General features: G+C 42.2%; 1 protein-coding gene across 1 annotated transcript in view; it reads left to right on the forward strand.

Moving 5' to 3' along the window:
- The window catches only part of LOC128405218 (uncharacterized), a 34,903-nt gene that overhangs the window by 5,073 nt on the left and 13,381 nt on the right, over positions 1 to 16,449 (forward strand). The window contains exons 3-4 of the mRNA XM_053371625.1: positions 5,411 to 5,526; positions 13,838 to 13,943. Of these exons, the coding sequence (XP_053227600.1) occupies positions 5,411 to 5,526; positions 13,838 to 13,943 (222 nt within the window). The remainder of the gene's footprint in view (positions 1 to 5,410; positions 5,527 to 13,837; positions 13,944 to 16,449) is intronic.

Genomic DNA, 16,449 nt, shown 5'->3' on the forward strand with positions numbered 1-16,449 from the left:
TTGCTGATTCCTCCCTTGCTGGGCAGCTTAATGTATCTGAGACATTTTCTGATTACAAAAGGTGCAACTTTTGATGGGAAGATGGGACAGCGAGGGAAGTGGCAATGTAGCAACATAGTCATTATGAAATGACATTTCCATATGGTTGTGCCATCACACACTTGGTTTATTACATCTGATGCCATTTATCGTTGTTTTATTCATTTATACTATACTTTTCAAGAGCAAATCTTTCCAACCCATAAATAGGTATTTGTTTTAGCTTCTGATACATTTTTTTTTTAACTTTCCAGCTTCTTACAAAACAAATAATCCCTCCACCCTGAAGCAATGGCTAGTGGTGGCTTTGAGTCCAGCTGCAATCAGTAGTTTTGCTGAAGCAGGAGGGCACTGAATGTACTCCTTTCCAGGCCTGACGTTTGCCCCATCAGCAAACCAATCACAATTATAAATCGTATGGAGGGAAAGAATTGCAAAACAAGACATTACACACTCTGTCTAGTGTCAGGCTTTGGTGAATCGGATCCCTCCCCTGGTGGCAGTAACTAAGCGGATCAAACGAAAGGAGTGTTCTTACCACATAAATTCTTTAATAATCAAAGCGAGAGACAAAGGAATGCACATCTCTCTAAAAAATGGCGTCTCTCCCAATAAAGGTTTACCCCCTCCGTCCCCATTAATATATGTCACTCCTACATCGGGTAATCTGAGCTTATTGCTGTTGCGCTTTCTGTTCTATCCCTTTCCAAGCCCATCTAGTCTTGGGCGAAGGGGGGGGGGGTCAGGAATGCTGTCCCAGGACACTGAATCTAACCAGCTGTCTCTCTCGGCGCTTCCTCTTCTAGCTGTTCCTCACCCAGTATTTCCGAGCTTTTCCCCTCTGGGCTGTGCCCTTCTGCAAACCACTGTTCTAAATCAATGCTGTCCTCCTGCCCTTGGGAAGCTTCAGAAAAGGGGGGTGGGGCTCCAACCATTCCTCCTCAGCCCAGTCCCTGACATCTAGTCATGAAGCAGTAACATTGCCTTTTGAAATCGTTCAACTTTGCAACCAATTTTTAGATTAACACTTGGCTCCTCTTCTTGAACTCTCCACAAAGATAAGAGGAGAATATTGGCCAGTTTTTAACATACAATCCTATACCTGTCTATGCTACTAAGTTAAGTGCAATCTTATACAGGTTCACTCAAAAGTACTGGTAATTGTGCATAGGACTGAAGCCCAAGGTTCAAAGCACTCTCAGCCAAAAAGTTTGTTCTGTTGCCTTGGGCAAACCACTACAGTCTCTTTCAGGCATTGTGTTGTTGTTTAGTTGTTTAGTCATGTCCGACTCTTCGTGACCCCATGGACCAGAGCACGCCAGATGCTCCTGTCTTCCACTGCCTCCCGCAGTTTGGTCAAACTCATGTTAGTAGCTTCAAGAACACTGTCCAACCATCTCGTCGTCTGTCATCCCCTTCTCCTTCACAGCATCAGCTCTTTCACAGCATCAGGGTCTTTCCCAGGGAGCCTTCTCTTCTCATGAGGTAACCAAAGTATTGGAGCCTCAGCTTCAGGATCTGTCCTTCCAGTGAGCACTCAGGGCTGATTTCCTTAAGAATGGATCGGTCTGATCTTCTTGCAGTCCATGGGACTCTCAAGAGTCTCCTCCAGCACCATAATTCAAAAGCATCAATTATTCTGCGATCAGCCTTCATTATGGTCCAGCTCTCACTTCCATACATCACTACTGGGCTGTGCTGGTCCAGGGGGGAGGCTACCGTGGGGCGAGGTCCAGGACCTGAGTCAAGGGTTGGCAGACAGTCCTTCACGGGCGAAGTGGGGTCCACAGCGAGGAGCCGGGCAAGGACAGGAACTCTGGGGGAACCGGACTGGGTGTTGGCCGAAACAGCTCTTCAATGACGTTGTTCCCACAACCTGGGACCGGGCTGACTGGCCTTTATCTTCTCTGAGGCCAGGGGTGGTCCCGGCCCCCAGGAGACCCGCCTCTCCTGGCCTTAAGGCGAGCACTCCTCCTGGGAGAAACCAGTTCCCTCCGCCTCTCTGCCCTGAGCCTCTGCAGTTCAGGAGAGGCTGAAGGGTTACTGGACCCAGGGGGAGACTCACCTGTAGGCACTGAGTCCTCAACCACCTCCGGAGCCAGAGTGGATTCACCTGGTGCCTGCTCCTGAGGATCTGGCACAGGTGCAGGCGCTTCAGAATCAAGGCCCTGCCCCAGTTCAGCCAGCCCTGGAGGTGGGGACTCCTGTGCAGGCTGGGATTCCTCCGGTTCAGCCTCTGAATCGGATACCCAGGCCATCACATGGGGAAACCATAGCTTTAATTATATGGACCTTTGTTGACATTCAGGCATTGTACTCATATGTCAAAACAACATGTAAGTATTGATGAGCATGCTAAGCTCTGTCTGCTGTTGCCACCACCCTCCCTAAGTTGGAGGATGAACTTCCAAAGTGGAGAGGTTATGGTACTTGTGGAAGGTCCCTTCACAACTGGAACCCTCCGTAAATACCAGAAGGTCATAGAGTTGTAGAATTGAAAGGGACCTTGAGGTTCATTTAGTCCATCCCCGTGCAACACAGGGATCTTTTGCCCAATGTGGGGGTTGATTGCATAACCCTGAGATTAAGAGTCTTATGCTCTACTGACTGAGGAAATTCATCTTCCAGCTGACACAGGACAACAGGAACAATGCTTGGCATACTTGGCCCCACTCTCCCAACTCACATGTTGCATTTACACATGAGTAGAACGCCCAATGCAGTATTTATTAATTTCATTCCACCTTTTGTCCATAGACCTTCATAGTGGCTCATGACATAAGCTAAAATAATTCACACTGTATGCTTAGTAATAATTAAAAATGAACCTTTTAAAAAAAATATCTTGTGAACCACTTTGAACTGCAGATCTTTATTGATGATTTATTAATCAATCTGAATTTATGACAATAGTAATGCTTGCAATTGATACTGTTGCTTGATGTCTAGAAAAGCCCTACACTACCTTCAGAACTGAAAAGATTAGCAGTTTTATTGATGCTGAAATGCAACTAAAAATGCGTGAATTGACTTGAAAGCCAAAAACAAAACCCCAAAAGATGTCCCTTCTTTAGGACAAGGTGTAAACCAACCTGCTGCCTCCCAGATGTTGTTTGAATATAACTCCCACCATCTCTGACCATTGGCCAAGTTGGCTGGTGCTGACGAGATTAGTAGCCCCAAACATATTGAGGTCTGGTGTAGACACACTTCTAATTCAATTTACTTGACTTTTTGTTACAAAAAACAAAGCAATCGTTCTTCAATCTGGAGAGAGGGGGTTGTTTAGCCTTGCTTAGATTCTTGTCTCTCCAGAAAGCCCTGCAAGCCGTCTTCTACCCAGGGTGAATATCACATCAGCATTTCTTGATGCACATCTCCAGACAGAATTTAGTAATAAAATGAGCAATAAGACTCCTGTAGCTGAGAAAGGGAAGACAACATCTGTCTTTCAAGCACATTCTTGTTGCACCAAAATTCTCTCAAGCAAATAACAGGTGAAGCTTCACTGACTCAGAACCTCCTTTGAAAACTTGTGCTGGAGTGGGGGGGAAAAATCACTTTCTGTTTTTGCAGCTGAGTTGGAATCTGCCTTGACAAAAATGCCAGCACCCACCCAGCACTCATAGGAAAATGTGGCATGATCTCTTAGCGTAATCAAATGAAACTTTAACACACGTCATGATAAAAGTCTGTAATTTTATCAGGACAAGTTACTTGATGTTTACTGTTGTAACAATTGTTTTTTCAAAATTTATCTTCTGTACCATCAAAATAAATAAAAACAGTATTTTTTTAAAAGCCTATTTTTTTCTTTCTCAAACAATGCTATTTTCAAAAACTTTGATGGTAGTGGCAGTCTGGGGGCATTTTGCTTTCCTCCTGGTTGTTCTTTGCAGTAGGGTGATGGTAGGAGCATCCAACTTGAATAAATAAGGGTCAAACTGGAGCTGACACCATGCAGTTCACAATGGCACGAATGGCTTTTGAAAAGTACCGTAAATTGGAGGGGTGGCAGGCACTACCTTGGCACGGGTGGTTCCTCAATCTTTTGAGGAACCTTCTGAGGACCCTTCTGGTCCCAATGGCATCCCGATCCAAGCTTGGCCTTGAGAAGGCTTACTATTAAAGACTACAGTTGCAAGTAGATATTTGTGGAAGTAGAAGAGGAGCAACCACCCATATTTTGCTCATATCTGTGTGATTGTAAACGAGGGAATACACGGCCTAAACTCTGCTCTCGCTGGAGCTGGAGGAGCTTATCTCCAATGGCGTCACTGGTATCCTTCCCTCCTGATAAAAATAGCAAGTGGGGTGGGGAATTTTCTTGGACTATGGCAGGGGGAAGGGGTTAAACTTACCCTCCCCCACCCCTGTGTCCCCAGTGCTGACTGAGCTGCTATTTACATTCTTTAAAAATGTACACATTCACCACATTAAACCTGGCCTTAATCTAATATCACTCAATTCATTCGAGGGGTTTTTTTAGTGCAGGAGTGGGAAACTTATATTGGCCTGAGGGCCACATTCTCACATGAGCAAACTTTCAGGGGCCATATGCTAGGGATAAGTGGCAAAAGTGAGTGGACCTCTCTATCTAAGCTGGGAAGATGCACTGTCACAGTTAAGCACTTAAGGGTGGAGTTGAGCAGAACCTGTGATGGGTGTGGCTTGGGAAAATTTCATGGCCTAAGGAGAGCCTCAAAGGTCAGAGAGACCCAGAGACTCCTCTCCCTGCTTTTAGTGCAAATATGGTAAGCTTAGGTTTTTGAGATTTGAGGACATCCACCTCCCATACAGGGACGTGGGTGGCGCTGTGGTCTAAACCACAGAGCCTAGGGCTTGCCAATCAGAAGGTTGGTGGTTCAAATCCCCGCAACGGGGTGAGCTCCCGTTACTCGGTCCCAGCTCCTGCCAACCTAGCAGTTTGAAAGCACGTCAAAGTGCAAGTAGATAAATAGGTACCACTCTGGCGGGAAGGTAAACGGCGTTTCTGTGCGCTGCTCTGGTTCGCCAGAAGTGGCTTAGTCATGCTGGCCACATGACCTGGAAGCTGTCTGAGGACAAATGCCGGCTCCCTCGGCCAGTAAAGTGAGATGAGCGCCGCAACTCCAGAGTTGTCCGTGACTGGACTTAATGGTCAGGGGTCCCTTTACCTTTACCTCCCATACATGGTAGTAATTCTGGTTATTTTACATTCAACAGGGTTCTGCAGCCAATCACAGCTACCTGAGCTACCACCATACCTGTATAACACATATTTGGCATATCCACACAATGTTACACCTAACATGTAATTAAAAATAAATAAATTTCTGGGATGTACTCTTAAAAATGGTCAATATTTTATTTGCCTTCTTTCTCTGAACAGTGCCAGTGCCAGAGGTTCAAAGATGCTGGAGTAGGTTCCTTATGTTTCAGCCAGACCAGAAGGGGAACGTGCCTCGAATGCGCCTCCTGCAAACCAACAGTCCTTTTGGCCAGAAGGTACAACCAGCAGCCGCTGGGTGAACTTTCCTGCTCTTTATAAGCAAGGGAAGAAAGGAGAGTCATCCAGACAATCATTAGGAATCTCACACACTTGATAGAGATGTCACTGCAAAAGTCGTGCCCAGAAAACTTACGTCACGGCTATACATGCATCCTTTCTGAACAACATTGGCTTCAATTGGCTGCTCAGGTTTTTGGCTCCAGGCTTAACTGAGTAGCAACTGCAAATCTTTTTTTCTTGCATTCATTTTTCAGTTGTGGGTGTCCCTCTTCTAGAATGCTCTCCCAGGGGAGACATGCTTGGCAGCCTCCATGCCCTTTCAGTACCAGGCAAAAACCATCTTATTTTCCCTAACATTTCCCTTGTAATGATTTGTTCAACTGATGGTAGGTTATTGTTTTTATCCTACTGTTTCACTTGTTGTTGTTGTGCATTGATTTGTCTTGAATGGTTTATATATATGTTTATTATTTTGTCAGCCTTTCTGGGAAAGTTTTGTATTTAACGTCAGGGTATAATGGTAGAAAATGAAATGGAAAAGCTGTTTTTAATAAAGGGGGGTGGAAGAAGAAAACATTGGGTGATATTCAGTTAAGTTTACTCAGAGTAGACCTATTGAAATGAATGGATCTAACTTAGTATTTTGCTTGATTATAGTATTATTATCTTGGAATGGCAATGCGAAGGGATCAAAATGTAAGCTAAGAGTTCATTTCTTCTTAGAGTGTTAAAGCCGCTAGTTGGTGCAATTGCAAGAGTCACTCATGGTGGTTGAGCTAATTGACAGCTAATTAAGAGCTCCTGGGGGGAGCCAAAGAAGTTTCCTTCAGCCTGAGTTTCTTGAGTATAAAAGAATGTCCAGTGTGTTCTAGTTGCAGTAATACATTCATTTATTTTTAGCAGAGCAGAGCAGATTAGGCTTCTGTCTGACTGCTAACCAGACGACTCTGTACGTTCTTATTTATAGCAATCTTACTGCTAGAGTTTTGTTCAGCCTACCCGCTTATAAAGTTTGCCAGCTTCTTCACTTTCTGGATTCAGCCTATTTTATCCAAGCCACTTCTATGAACAATAGAAACATCTTAAAGGTCCCAGGCCACAGAGAGGTTAGGCTGGCCTCAACTAGAGCCAGCGCTTTTTCGGCTGTGGCTCCGATCTGGTGGAACGCTCTGTCACAAGAGACTAGGGCCCTGCGGGACTTGACATCTTTCCGCAGGGCCTGCAAGACAGAGCTGTTCCACCAGGCCTTTGGTCAGGGCACAGCCTGACTCCCTCCTTTGGCAATCTTCACAGAATCTCTAGCCCAATGGTTGCCATCAATTTGATTTGAATTAATTTTATAATGAATGATTTTAGAATATTGTACTATTTTATTGTTGTTAGCTGCCCTGAGCCCGGCTTCGGCTAGGGAGGGCGGGATATAAATAAATTTATTATTTATTATTATTATAATTACCCCTAGGGGTTCACAGTTTTACCTGGTCTTTTGTACTTGGATACTTCCCTTCCTTGGAAAGTTCTAGCAGAAATAGCCATTAGGTAAGGGTTATAGCTCAGTGGCGCAGTAGGTCCCTGGTTACATCCGAGCATTTTCCTGGGAACCCTGGAGATCTGCTGAGCTAGATGAGCCATGTCTCATTCTGTACAAGGCAAACTTCCCATCTGTAAACTGTTGCAGTCTTATGTTTTTCTGCCTCTGGCACCAGCAGCACTGGCTTCAGCAGATACTGAAGCAAAGCCAGGACATGGACATTGTAATGATGTTAGAAGAATGAATAAGCTCAACTAAACAGTTAGCGGGGTTGGGGGAGCTCATCATGGGGTTTTTTTTGGGTTTTTTGCCCCCCTGCTCTTTGCAACTTTTGCTCTCAGAGCAACTAATGTGGGGCTCCCAGTGGTCTCCTATCCAGGCACTGATTAGGTCCACAGCTGCTCAGCTTCAATGACGCCACAGCCCTGCAACATGCTTTACAATGTTCTCTGACCATTCACTCGGCTCCAATAAAGGTCTATTGGCTGCAGAGAAGCTCAGTCTAGAAAAAAACAACCTAGTTTAAAGCAGTGTGTTTTAAACCCAGGGGGCATCACCGTGCTGGCTTCGCTCCCCAGTAGACAATAGCCTTAAGAAAGAAGAGGCACTGGGTCTTTTTGCCAGGACAGGGAACATATTTTTTATTAAGAGAGTTAAAAACCAAGAATGAATGTTTGTAGCCAGATGAAATAATAATCAGAGTCAGCAATTGCCAGTTGACCTACTCTGCATAGTTCCACTGCTATTAATAATTGACTATAAACAATAAAATCTCTCCCCTTATTAAAATGAGACAACTGCAGAATAGCCTGTTATTGCATAACGTCTTAATTGTACTTAAGACATGAGAGCCTCAAAGGGAACATCATTTTATCAGCATCCCTTTAAAATATCTGGACTGGAATATTATGACACATACACACAAAATAATCTTTGTCCATTGTTAAAGGACTAGGAACTGCTTTTGAAAGCTGACTTAGCTGATCCATTGCAAATGCGTTGTCTGATTATAAAAGCACATATTTAAATTACAATTCTTTTAGAAACAGGCCAACAATTTTACCTTAACATCAGTGATTTGTTTGTAGAATCTACTGGTTTATCAGAGGTTTCCACCCAAGGTGAGCATGATAAGAAATATTTTTATTTGTTTGTTAATTTTGCTATTAAAAAATAAAGAAGGGAAAAGGAAAAATGACAACAAAAACTTCAGCTCACATGAAATAACCACCAGCACACCCATCTTAAATTAAAACATATAAATTTATATAATCCATCCAGATGTCCGAAGAGTAAGGCCAGTGAGGTCCTCAGACCACTATGTAATAGACAGTATAAGTCTGGATCACAAACATTTTAAAATAATAAATAAATCTGATGTGAACTTTAAAGTGCGGAGCAGAGCCTCAGAACCACGAGAGGGTCTTGACTCATCTCAGTTTCATTTTTGAATGCGACCAGATAAATGGGGCGATTATCTTTAATATTTCAAGGTGGGTGCAGTTCACTTACTAGCTGTAAGTGAAGCAGGAGTTGCTGAATGAACAGGAAAATGTGGCATGATAATGTGGGGTCTCTAGCTCATGCACAGGAAGGCAAAAGTATGTGATTTAGGATCCAAGCAAACTTAAGAGCATTCCCCATGGCCATAGCTGCTGTTCCTTCTGTTCCCCACCCACTTACGTAAGTTGACATGGTGGACATCTGTGTCTCCTCAGGGGGAAAGATTTGACAGTTGCACATGCATAACCTACAGCAGAGATGTTCAACCACTCGATGTTGTTCGTTGGTGTTTTGAGAATGAGGTGAGCGGTGTATGTATTCCCCCTTAAAAATATATTGTCCTCCCGAAAAAATGGTCAACAACTCTGCTCTCCCCCCCCAACAAAGCTCAACAACTCTGATTCCCCCCCCCCCCAAGTTTAATAACTCTCCTCTCCCCAAGAAAAGCTGAACAACTCTGGTCAATCCTCAATGACAATAGGTAGATCACACTGCCAGTATTTTTATACTGGGAGTGGATCACATTCTCTTGGGAGTTGGACGGGCCTGACCTACAGCATTTAACTTGGGAGGAGAGGGGCATTAATGAACTAGATAGTTACCAGTCAAATGGAATGAACAATTTTAAGGAGGTATCCAGTGGAAGAACTCAGCTCATAAATCAAAATTAATATGCATAGATTTTGAAAACATACAACGAAAAAGATAAACCTACACAAGATGCGACATGCCTGCCACTTGCTTGCAGATTATAGTGTCTCCTAATGGGAAATATTTCTCATTAGTGCAGATTCATTTACTGTAGATATATTTCAGTGGAAAGAAGGCACAAATTGCAAAACACCATTTTCTTGTTGAGGTACATTCCCCCCCCCCATTGTTAAACAGAATGCTTTGCCTATGGAACATTTACTCTTCACTGCTTTGCAGCTAATAAGGAAACGAGCTTGATATTCATGACAATAAATTGAAATCCTTATTCCCCCAGTGTGTCTTTAATAGTGTTTTGGAAACCTATCTGGTTTTTAATTAGAGTCTGAGGAATTTATAATTGCTTTGCTGTCTGTGAAGCCAAGAAGTTGTTTCTTTCTAGAGATACAGAAAAGCTCCAGAGCCAATCAGCCTACAGATCCACCCTGCAATTGAAAACAAAGATATCGGAAATAACATAGTTGAACTTTTCCACAGGTTCATAATTGCATAAACCTGCTGCAAATCAAGGTCATGCAGAAGAGCAACAGCGTTTCAAAGCTGTTGGATCAATTTTATATTTATAAGATGTTCCAGCCTCAAGGGGTTTCAACAGGATTCCGTCTGCTCTGAAAGAACAAAGTCTAAAAATCAGTACACAGAGAGTTTGTTTACTAGGGAAAGGACCATTCTTATTTCTGACATGCAGAAATTGTGAATTTCACTTTGCGATAGTGAACAGTTGCTTGCATTGCAACAGAGAATAAGCCAAGCCACACATGAACTACAATGACATGAAGTGAGACTTACTTCTTTACCTCCTTCAAATAGCATTAGATTAGAAAGGGTATATGTTATGATGTTATGAAGGGTATATGTTAAAAAGCAGAGACATCACCTTGCCAACAAAGGTCCGTATAGTTAAAGCTATGGTTTTCCCAGTAGTGATGTATGGAAGTGAGAGCTGGACCATAAAGAAGGCTGATCGCCGAAGAATTGATGCTTTTGAATTATGGTGCTGGAGGAGACTCTTGAGAGTCCCATGGACTCCAAGAAGACCAAACCTCTCCATTCTGAAGGAAATCAGCCCTGAGTGCTCACTGGAAGGACAGATCCTGAAGCTGAGGCTCCAATACTTTGGCCACCTCATGAGAAGAGAAGACTCCCTGGAAAAGACCCTGATGTTGGGAAAGATGGAGGGCACAAGGAGAAGGGGACGACAGAGGACGAGATGGTGGGACAGTGTTCTCGAAGCTACCAGCATGAGTTTGACTAAACTGTGGGAGGCAGTGGAAGACAGAAGTTCCTGGCGTGCTCTGGTCCATGGGGTCACGAAGAGTCGGACACGACTAAACGACTAAACAACAACAACAACAACAATGTTATGAGCCTGGCCTGCTTGTCATGGCTACTATAGAGCTCAACAGCCAGTTTGGGAGCCAGGAAACTGTGTGCATCCTTCTTCTCGCTTGTGTTCTGTTGTCACCTAGACAACCTTAGGAAGATGTAAGCCTTCCTGACTTAGCTAATGGCTCAACATTTTACTGTATTTCATTCAAACCAAATGCGTGTAATAGGGAGAATGGAATCCTTATCTTTGAATAAGCTTCCCTTGTTCGCTTTGCACAAGCTTCCCTTCTCGCCATCTCTACACACTTGCAAGGTTAGCTCCTGCCATAAGAGGTGGGCGGTCACCTTTTCCCAAAGGCTTTCGTTGTTTCAGGGCTGGATTCTTCATTCCAGGGGAATTCAGATTCAAGCTTCTACTTGGAATTCTGTGGTCGCAGTCCTATTCCTGCTTTTTGTTCTCTGATCATGTCCTTGAAAAAGATGGGGAATTGTCCTAGAGTCCTAGAGACCTTTAGACTCTATTAAACTGTTATTCAGGCAGGCATGTCTGAATACCTCCTCCACTCGCCTCCAACAGGGTGGAATTTAGGTTTTTTTTTAATATAAAAAGTATTGTTTTCTTTTATGTTTTGAATGAAGAGATCATACAGCTTGAATGCTTGCATCTATTGGACTAAATGCCTACATAACACTTCCACTTCCTGCTTTTTAAAGGAAGTTTTCATGGGGATTTTAAACAGGGATTTGTCCAAGGAGGGGGAAAACCTTGCTTGGCCCTGGATGCCCCACAGGAGAACATTTGCAGTGGAAGCCAAGAAAAATATGATATTTATCAGATTTCTTACCCACCCTTCACCATAAGGTTCCATGGTGGGTTACAATATTATTATTTTTATTAAAAAACACACTGCAAAATAGACAATGTTCTATGAAAATAAACATATATCTCTATATAGAAGAAGGTTTATTTATGAGTCAATAAATGATATGCTTGCATTTCACAAGTGGCATTTCTGCAACAGATAGAATGTCTTTAGGGAGAACCTAATTGCAATGAAAGTATGAAAATGGTTCATTTTTTTATTACAGCCAGCCTAATATTTTTGGTCAAACTAATAGCGAGATGGAAAGAAAACCGTCTCCAAACTGTGACTGAGCAGGAAAATTTTCTAAGAATTTCAGGGACTGAGGTGGGGGATTAGCTTACTTCACAGACAAGGTGGTCAAGGACAGTATTCCCGCTCCTTAAAAGAATAATAAAAATGTGAAAAAGCCTTGCTAGTTGCTCATCACAGCCATCAAGACTCATCAACCTCACTGCCTTCTGGAGTTTCTTCCAGCAATGGTTTCTCTTCCTTTGCCAGTCTGGTCCTCGTGTAGTGGTGTTCCCATGGAGATTCTTGGCACTTTGAAGGTACAGTAAGTCAGCCCTTATCCCTGAACATTCCTTAGAAATTTGCTCGCTACTCACAGAACTAGCTGTTCACAGAACCCAGTTGAAGGAATGTGTGCGATGCAAAAGGTCTTGCAAATACGAGAAGAACTTCCAGTAATCGTTACACATCGTTAAAAACTTGGAACTGTAAGCCTACTATATATTGGCAGCCAGGACAAAACACATGTGGCCAAAGGCATAAAAGTTTTTGCCTTCATTCCACAGATTAAGAATGGGAAGATTTGCGGCTGGCGGTTGAAAGTGGAACAAAAGAAACAGGAAAACCACTGATTAATGATAAGGAATATTTATTCTATATATTGGAGACTTTAAACTCGAGTTCTCTCTCAGGGGCAATTTCTGAAGAATAGTTACAGCACATCATCCAGATGATATATTATAAGTATTTTTCAGCAGTGACCCCCCCAAGGAAGAAAGTGTTAGTAATGTGCATAGCAACCAATCTATAGAATCAATATTTTATATGAGAAAGCAGTGATTCTCTCTCCCCTGTTCCTTTGTGCCCGCTGCTGTAGAAACAACACTTTTGTTTTGGTTTTTATCCTCTCAGCTTAACCAACCTTGGAGGGTAGTTGTGAAGATTAAATATGGGGGGGGCGCAAGAAAATAATGCAAGATTCCTGCATTGCACAGGGTTGGACTAGATGACCCTCAATGACCTTTCTAATTCTACAATTTTTGGAATCCTTGGAAGAAAGGTGGGATGAAAAATTAAGACGTATAAGTAACTGTATTCTTATATTCTGAAACATGATGACTCTTTAAGAGAAAAAAGAGCTGTTAATTGGCAAGTAATATAAATAATTATGTTTTGAAGTCAGTTACAGTTGGCTGCCTGGTGCTTTTTAATATATTTGGTTAACCTATTTAATGAAAGGAAGCAAAGAGGCAGGAAATGTTGCTTGCTTAAAATTTGATTCTAGTGCTCCCTCCTGTGGCAAGGGGAATGCATGTCCTGTACTCTTAAAATAGATATGTGCAAAGCATAATTGGTGCAACAGTCAAAGCTGCTGCCAGTCACTTCACATAGAAGAAATTGGCAGATATTGTTTTCATTCTCAATCTTACACAGTGATGATGCTATAAATCTCCAAAATAAGGAGCTTAATTGTTAGTTATATGTGTACTATAGCAAAAACTGGGTTCATCAATCCTGAGCATGTAGCCAATGGAGAATGCAGATATTTGCATTGCGATGAGCGTCTTGCTCTGCATGGAAAACAATGTCATCAATACACAATGGATCGCTCAGTACTAATCTCCACCTTTGCTAATATTTGGGGGTTCAGGAAGGTAGACAGTCTGTGCGGCACACATAGCTGTGTCTTCTGAAAGAGAACAAATATGAGGCTCAGGTGGAGTGGCTGGATGGCTGCTGCTGCTGCTGCTCCATAACACCTGTCATTTGAGGCGATTGCCTCACTATGCCTAATGTTATGGCTGGCCCTGCATGGAAATTTAGGGAGAAAAATACAGTGGTACCTCGGGTTAAGTACTTAATTTGTTCCGGAGCTCTGTTCTTAACCTGAAACTATTCTTAACCTGAAGCACCACTTTAGCTAATGGGGCCTCCTGCTGCTGCCGTGCCGCCGGAGCACGATTTCTGTTGTCATCCTGAAGCAAAGTTCTTAACCCGAGGTAATATTTCTGGGTTAGCAAAGTCTGTAACCTGAAGCATATGTAACCTGAACCGTATGGAATCCGAGGTACCACTGTATTTAAGATAGAGAAATCATTTATCTCCTTGGTTTTGAATAAGTTTGTCTGTTTGTTTCAGTTGTTAAAGCAAATTCCTGTCACGGATGGTGACCAGTTAACATTCCAGACTTACTGTAATGCTTTGGCCTGGCTATCTAAAAGCAGCTTGGAGACCAAAGTAAAAGGTAAGACATAATTCCAGGATTTATATTAGTCCTCTCTGTTTATTCAATTGCTCTTAAGCACAACATTCCGTTAGTTTCAGTGTTAAATCTTGCAGTAGACACTATCTGCTGACACATTCGACAGAGGCCTCGCACGGCACAGTATTATCCTTGTAGAGTATGCTGGCATCTGATCTTGAGCTCTTATTTGCTGTCACAACAAATGTTAAGATACTGTCCCTAGCTGGGTAAGATAACAGCTGGAATATACTTAAGAAGCAGATATGCCTTTAGACTTTTTCCTTTCCTTCTTACCGCTGTTAAACATATAATAAGGTAAGGCTACTGAGAGATCCATTCATGTCATATGTAAGGAGGGAGGAGAAATCCATTTCAATTTGCATTTTAAGGGGAACCTGCCATATTCACACTTTCTGAAACAGTGCATAAACCAAAATGGAGCCATCCTTTGAACTTTGCATATCTCTGAATTTTGTACACAAAGTAATGTGCACAAATATGCATTTACTAGGGGAAAGTTTGCATAAAAATGCAGAAATAGATGAAAATAACACAAAATGCATTACATTATGCACTTTGCAAAAAATATGTATATTAGGCAGAACTACATCAAACCTGTGTACATAAGGAAAAAATTCACACTAAAACGCTGGTAAATTTTCAAGAGTTTTAAAAACAAATCACAACTGAATGTGGAAATATGGAGAACTGAACAAGACTGGGAAAATAAGAAACCGAGAGAAGCTTAAATTGACAGATTTATCCAACAGTCATTATGATGAATCTATATGATACCCAATCAAGGGTTAACGTTCTTGAGGAAATAATAACTGAGGAAATGATTAAGACTGATATTTCACTCACAAAACTAGTTTTTTTTAAAAAAATAAAAGCCACCTATTGTATTCTCCGCATTGATTAGGAATGTAATTGCAGAACGTGCTATTAATGTATAAAACTCTGTCTGATGTGTGTTATCTCACAAGTCCTTACTGTTATCAGAACACCAGTAAAGAAGGTTGAAAACAATCTAAATATTTCAAGAGATTCATCTTGAAGCATCTTCCATCATTGTGGCTTTAGCCATGACACCATCACAACTCAAATAAATGTGTTTGTCACCCATCAAAGGCTGCTAGCTATGATGGCTATGGTCCATCTCTACAAGAAGCAGGAAGTCTCAGTTGCTGTTGTGCCCAGATCCTTCTTACTGGCTTCCTATAGACATCTAGCTGGCTACTGTGAGAGCTGGATGCTAGGCTTGATGGGCCACTGGCCTGATCCAGTAGGCTCTTCTTATGTTCTAAGTACTTAAAGAATCTTCTACAGGGTTATCTTCTGGCCCAAACAAAAAAAGCCAGATCAGAGACCATGCAGAATAGACCAAGCAAGCACTTTATTATGACAAATAAATAAATGAATGAATCGAATACACAGCAAGGCAGAGCCTTGGAAGAAAGAGCAAAGGAAAAAGACCTATCTATTCAACAATGAAGACTTGTATAGGTGGTTGCACCCACATTGGTTGTAGCCCAATTCCCACCTCATTGTGGACAAGTTTATGGCTTGGGACATCAAATCAGCAAATGCCCTGTGCTGCAAATGAGAATGAATGTATGGCTATTTCAGTACTGCAGTCTGCAACCTATTGGCAGACTAAGAGTCTGAGTAAGATATGGGCTTTGCCTTTGTAAATCAGCCGAACTCCAGTCAAGTCCAGGGAGGTTTGCTTGCTTGTGTGGGATGATTATACAGAAGCAGTCGTGTGTGGTAGTTTTGTCGTGTTGTCGGGGGATATTCTTCTACCCAGTATTTTTTTCTCCAGGGATCACTATCAATTTTCTCTGTAGTTTAGTATTCATGAAAAGTTGTGTCTTGTGTCTCTTGGAATGGAAAATGCCATTTACTTTTTGATGGCATCTACATGTTTTCAGACACGGGCCCCATTTATTTCAATGGGACTTGCTTCCAGATGAGTGAGTAGAAATTGAAGCCACAGGATTTTCTAGTTTACTTGCTTTTTGCATACTAATTCATTACTGGCTTGTAGTTCAGGGTTTACTCACTTTCTTATGTGTATTCCATTAGGTTGTTTTAGTCCATTCTGCTGTATATTTAGATCAGGACTTTTATCAGAATGATTTTATACATCAACTATCTTTCCTGGGCATGGGGCTGGATCCTAAAATGGTATTCTTAGTTCATGAAATTATCATCCTCTCTTCTCCCCTGTTGCCCTGTAAGGTGACTATATGTTCTACTTTACAGAGGTCCTCTTCAAGCTCCAGGGAGGGTCTCCTCCTGTAGTTGGTTAATGATAAATTCTATTGGATTAGCCTTCTTGGGAAATCCAAGAAACAGGTTGAATAACATTATACTCAGGCATCACATTGCTGTAGGTATAAATCTGTTGCCCACGTTCAGCTGCTCTGCATTCAAAATGAAATTATTGATTCATTACCCAGGCTTGGAAGGAGTGAAGAAGTGCTGAAAGGTTTTGCTTTTG

Source organism: Podarcis raffonei, chromosome 17, assembly GCF_027172205.1.
Source record: "Podarcis raffonei isolate rPodRaf1 chromosome 17, rPodRaf1.pri, whole genome shotgun sequence".
In the NCBI taxonomy this organism is placed as follows: domain Eukaryota; kingdom Metazoa; phylum Chordata; class Lepidosauria; order Squamata; family Lacertidae; genus Podarcis; species Podarcis raffonei.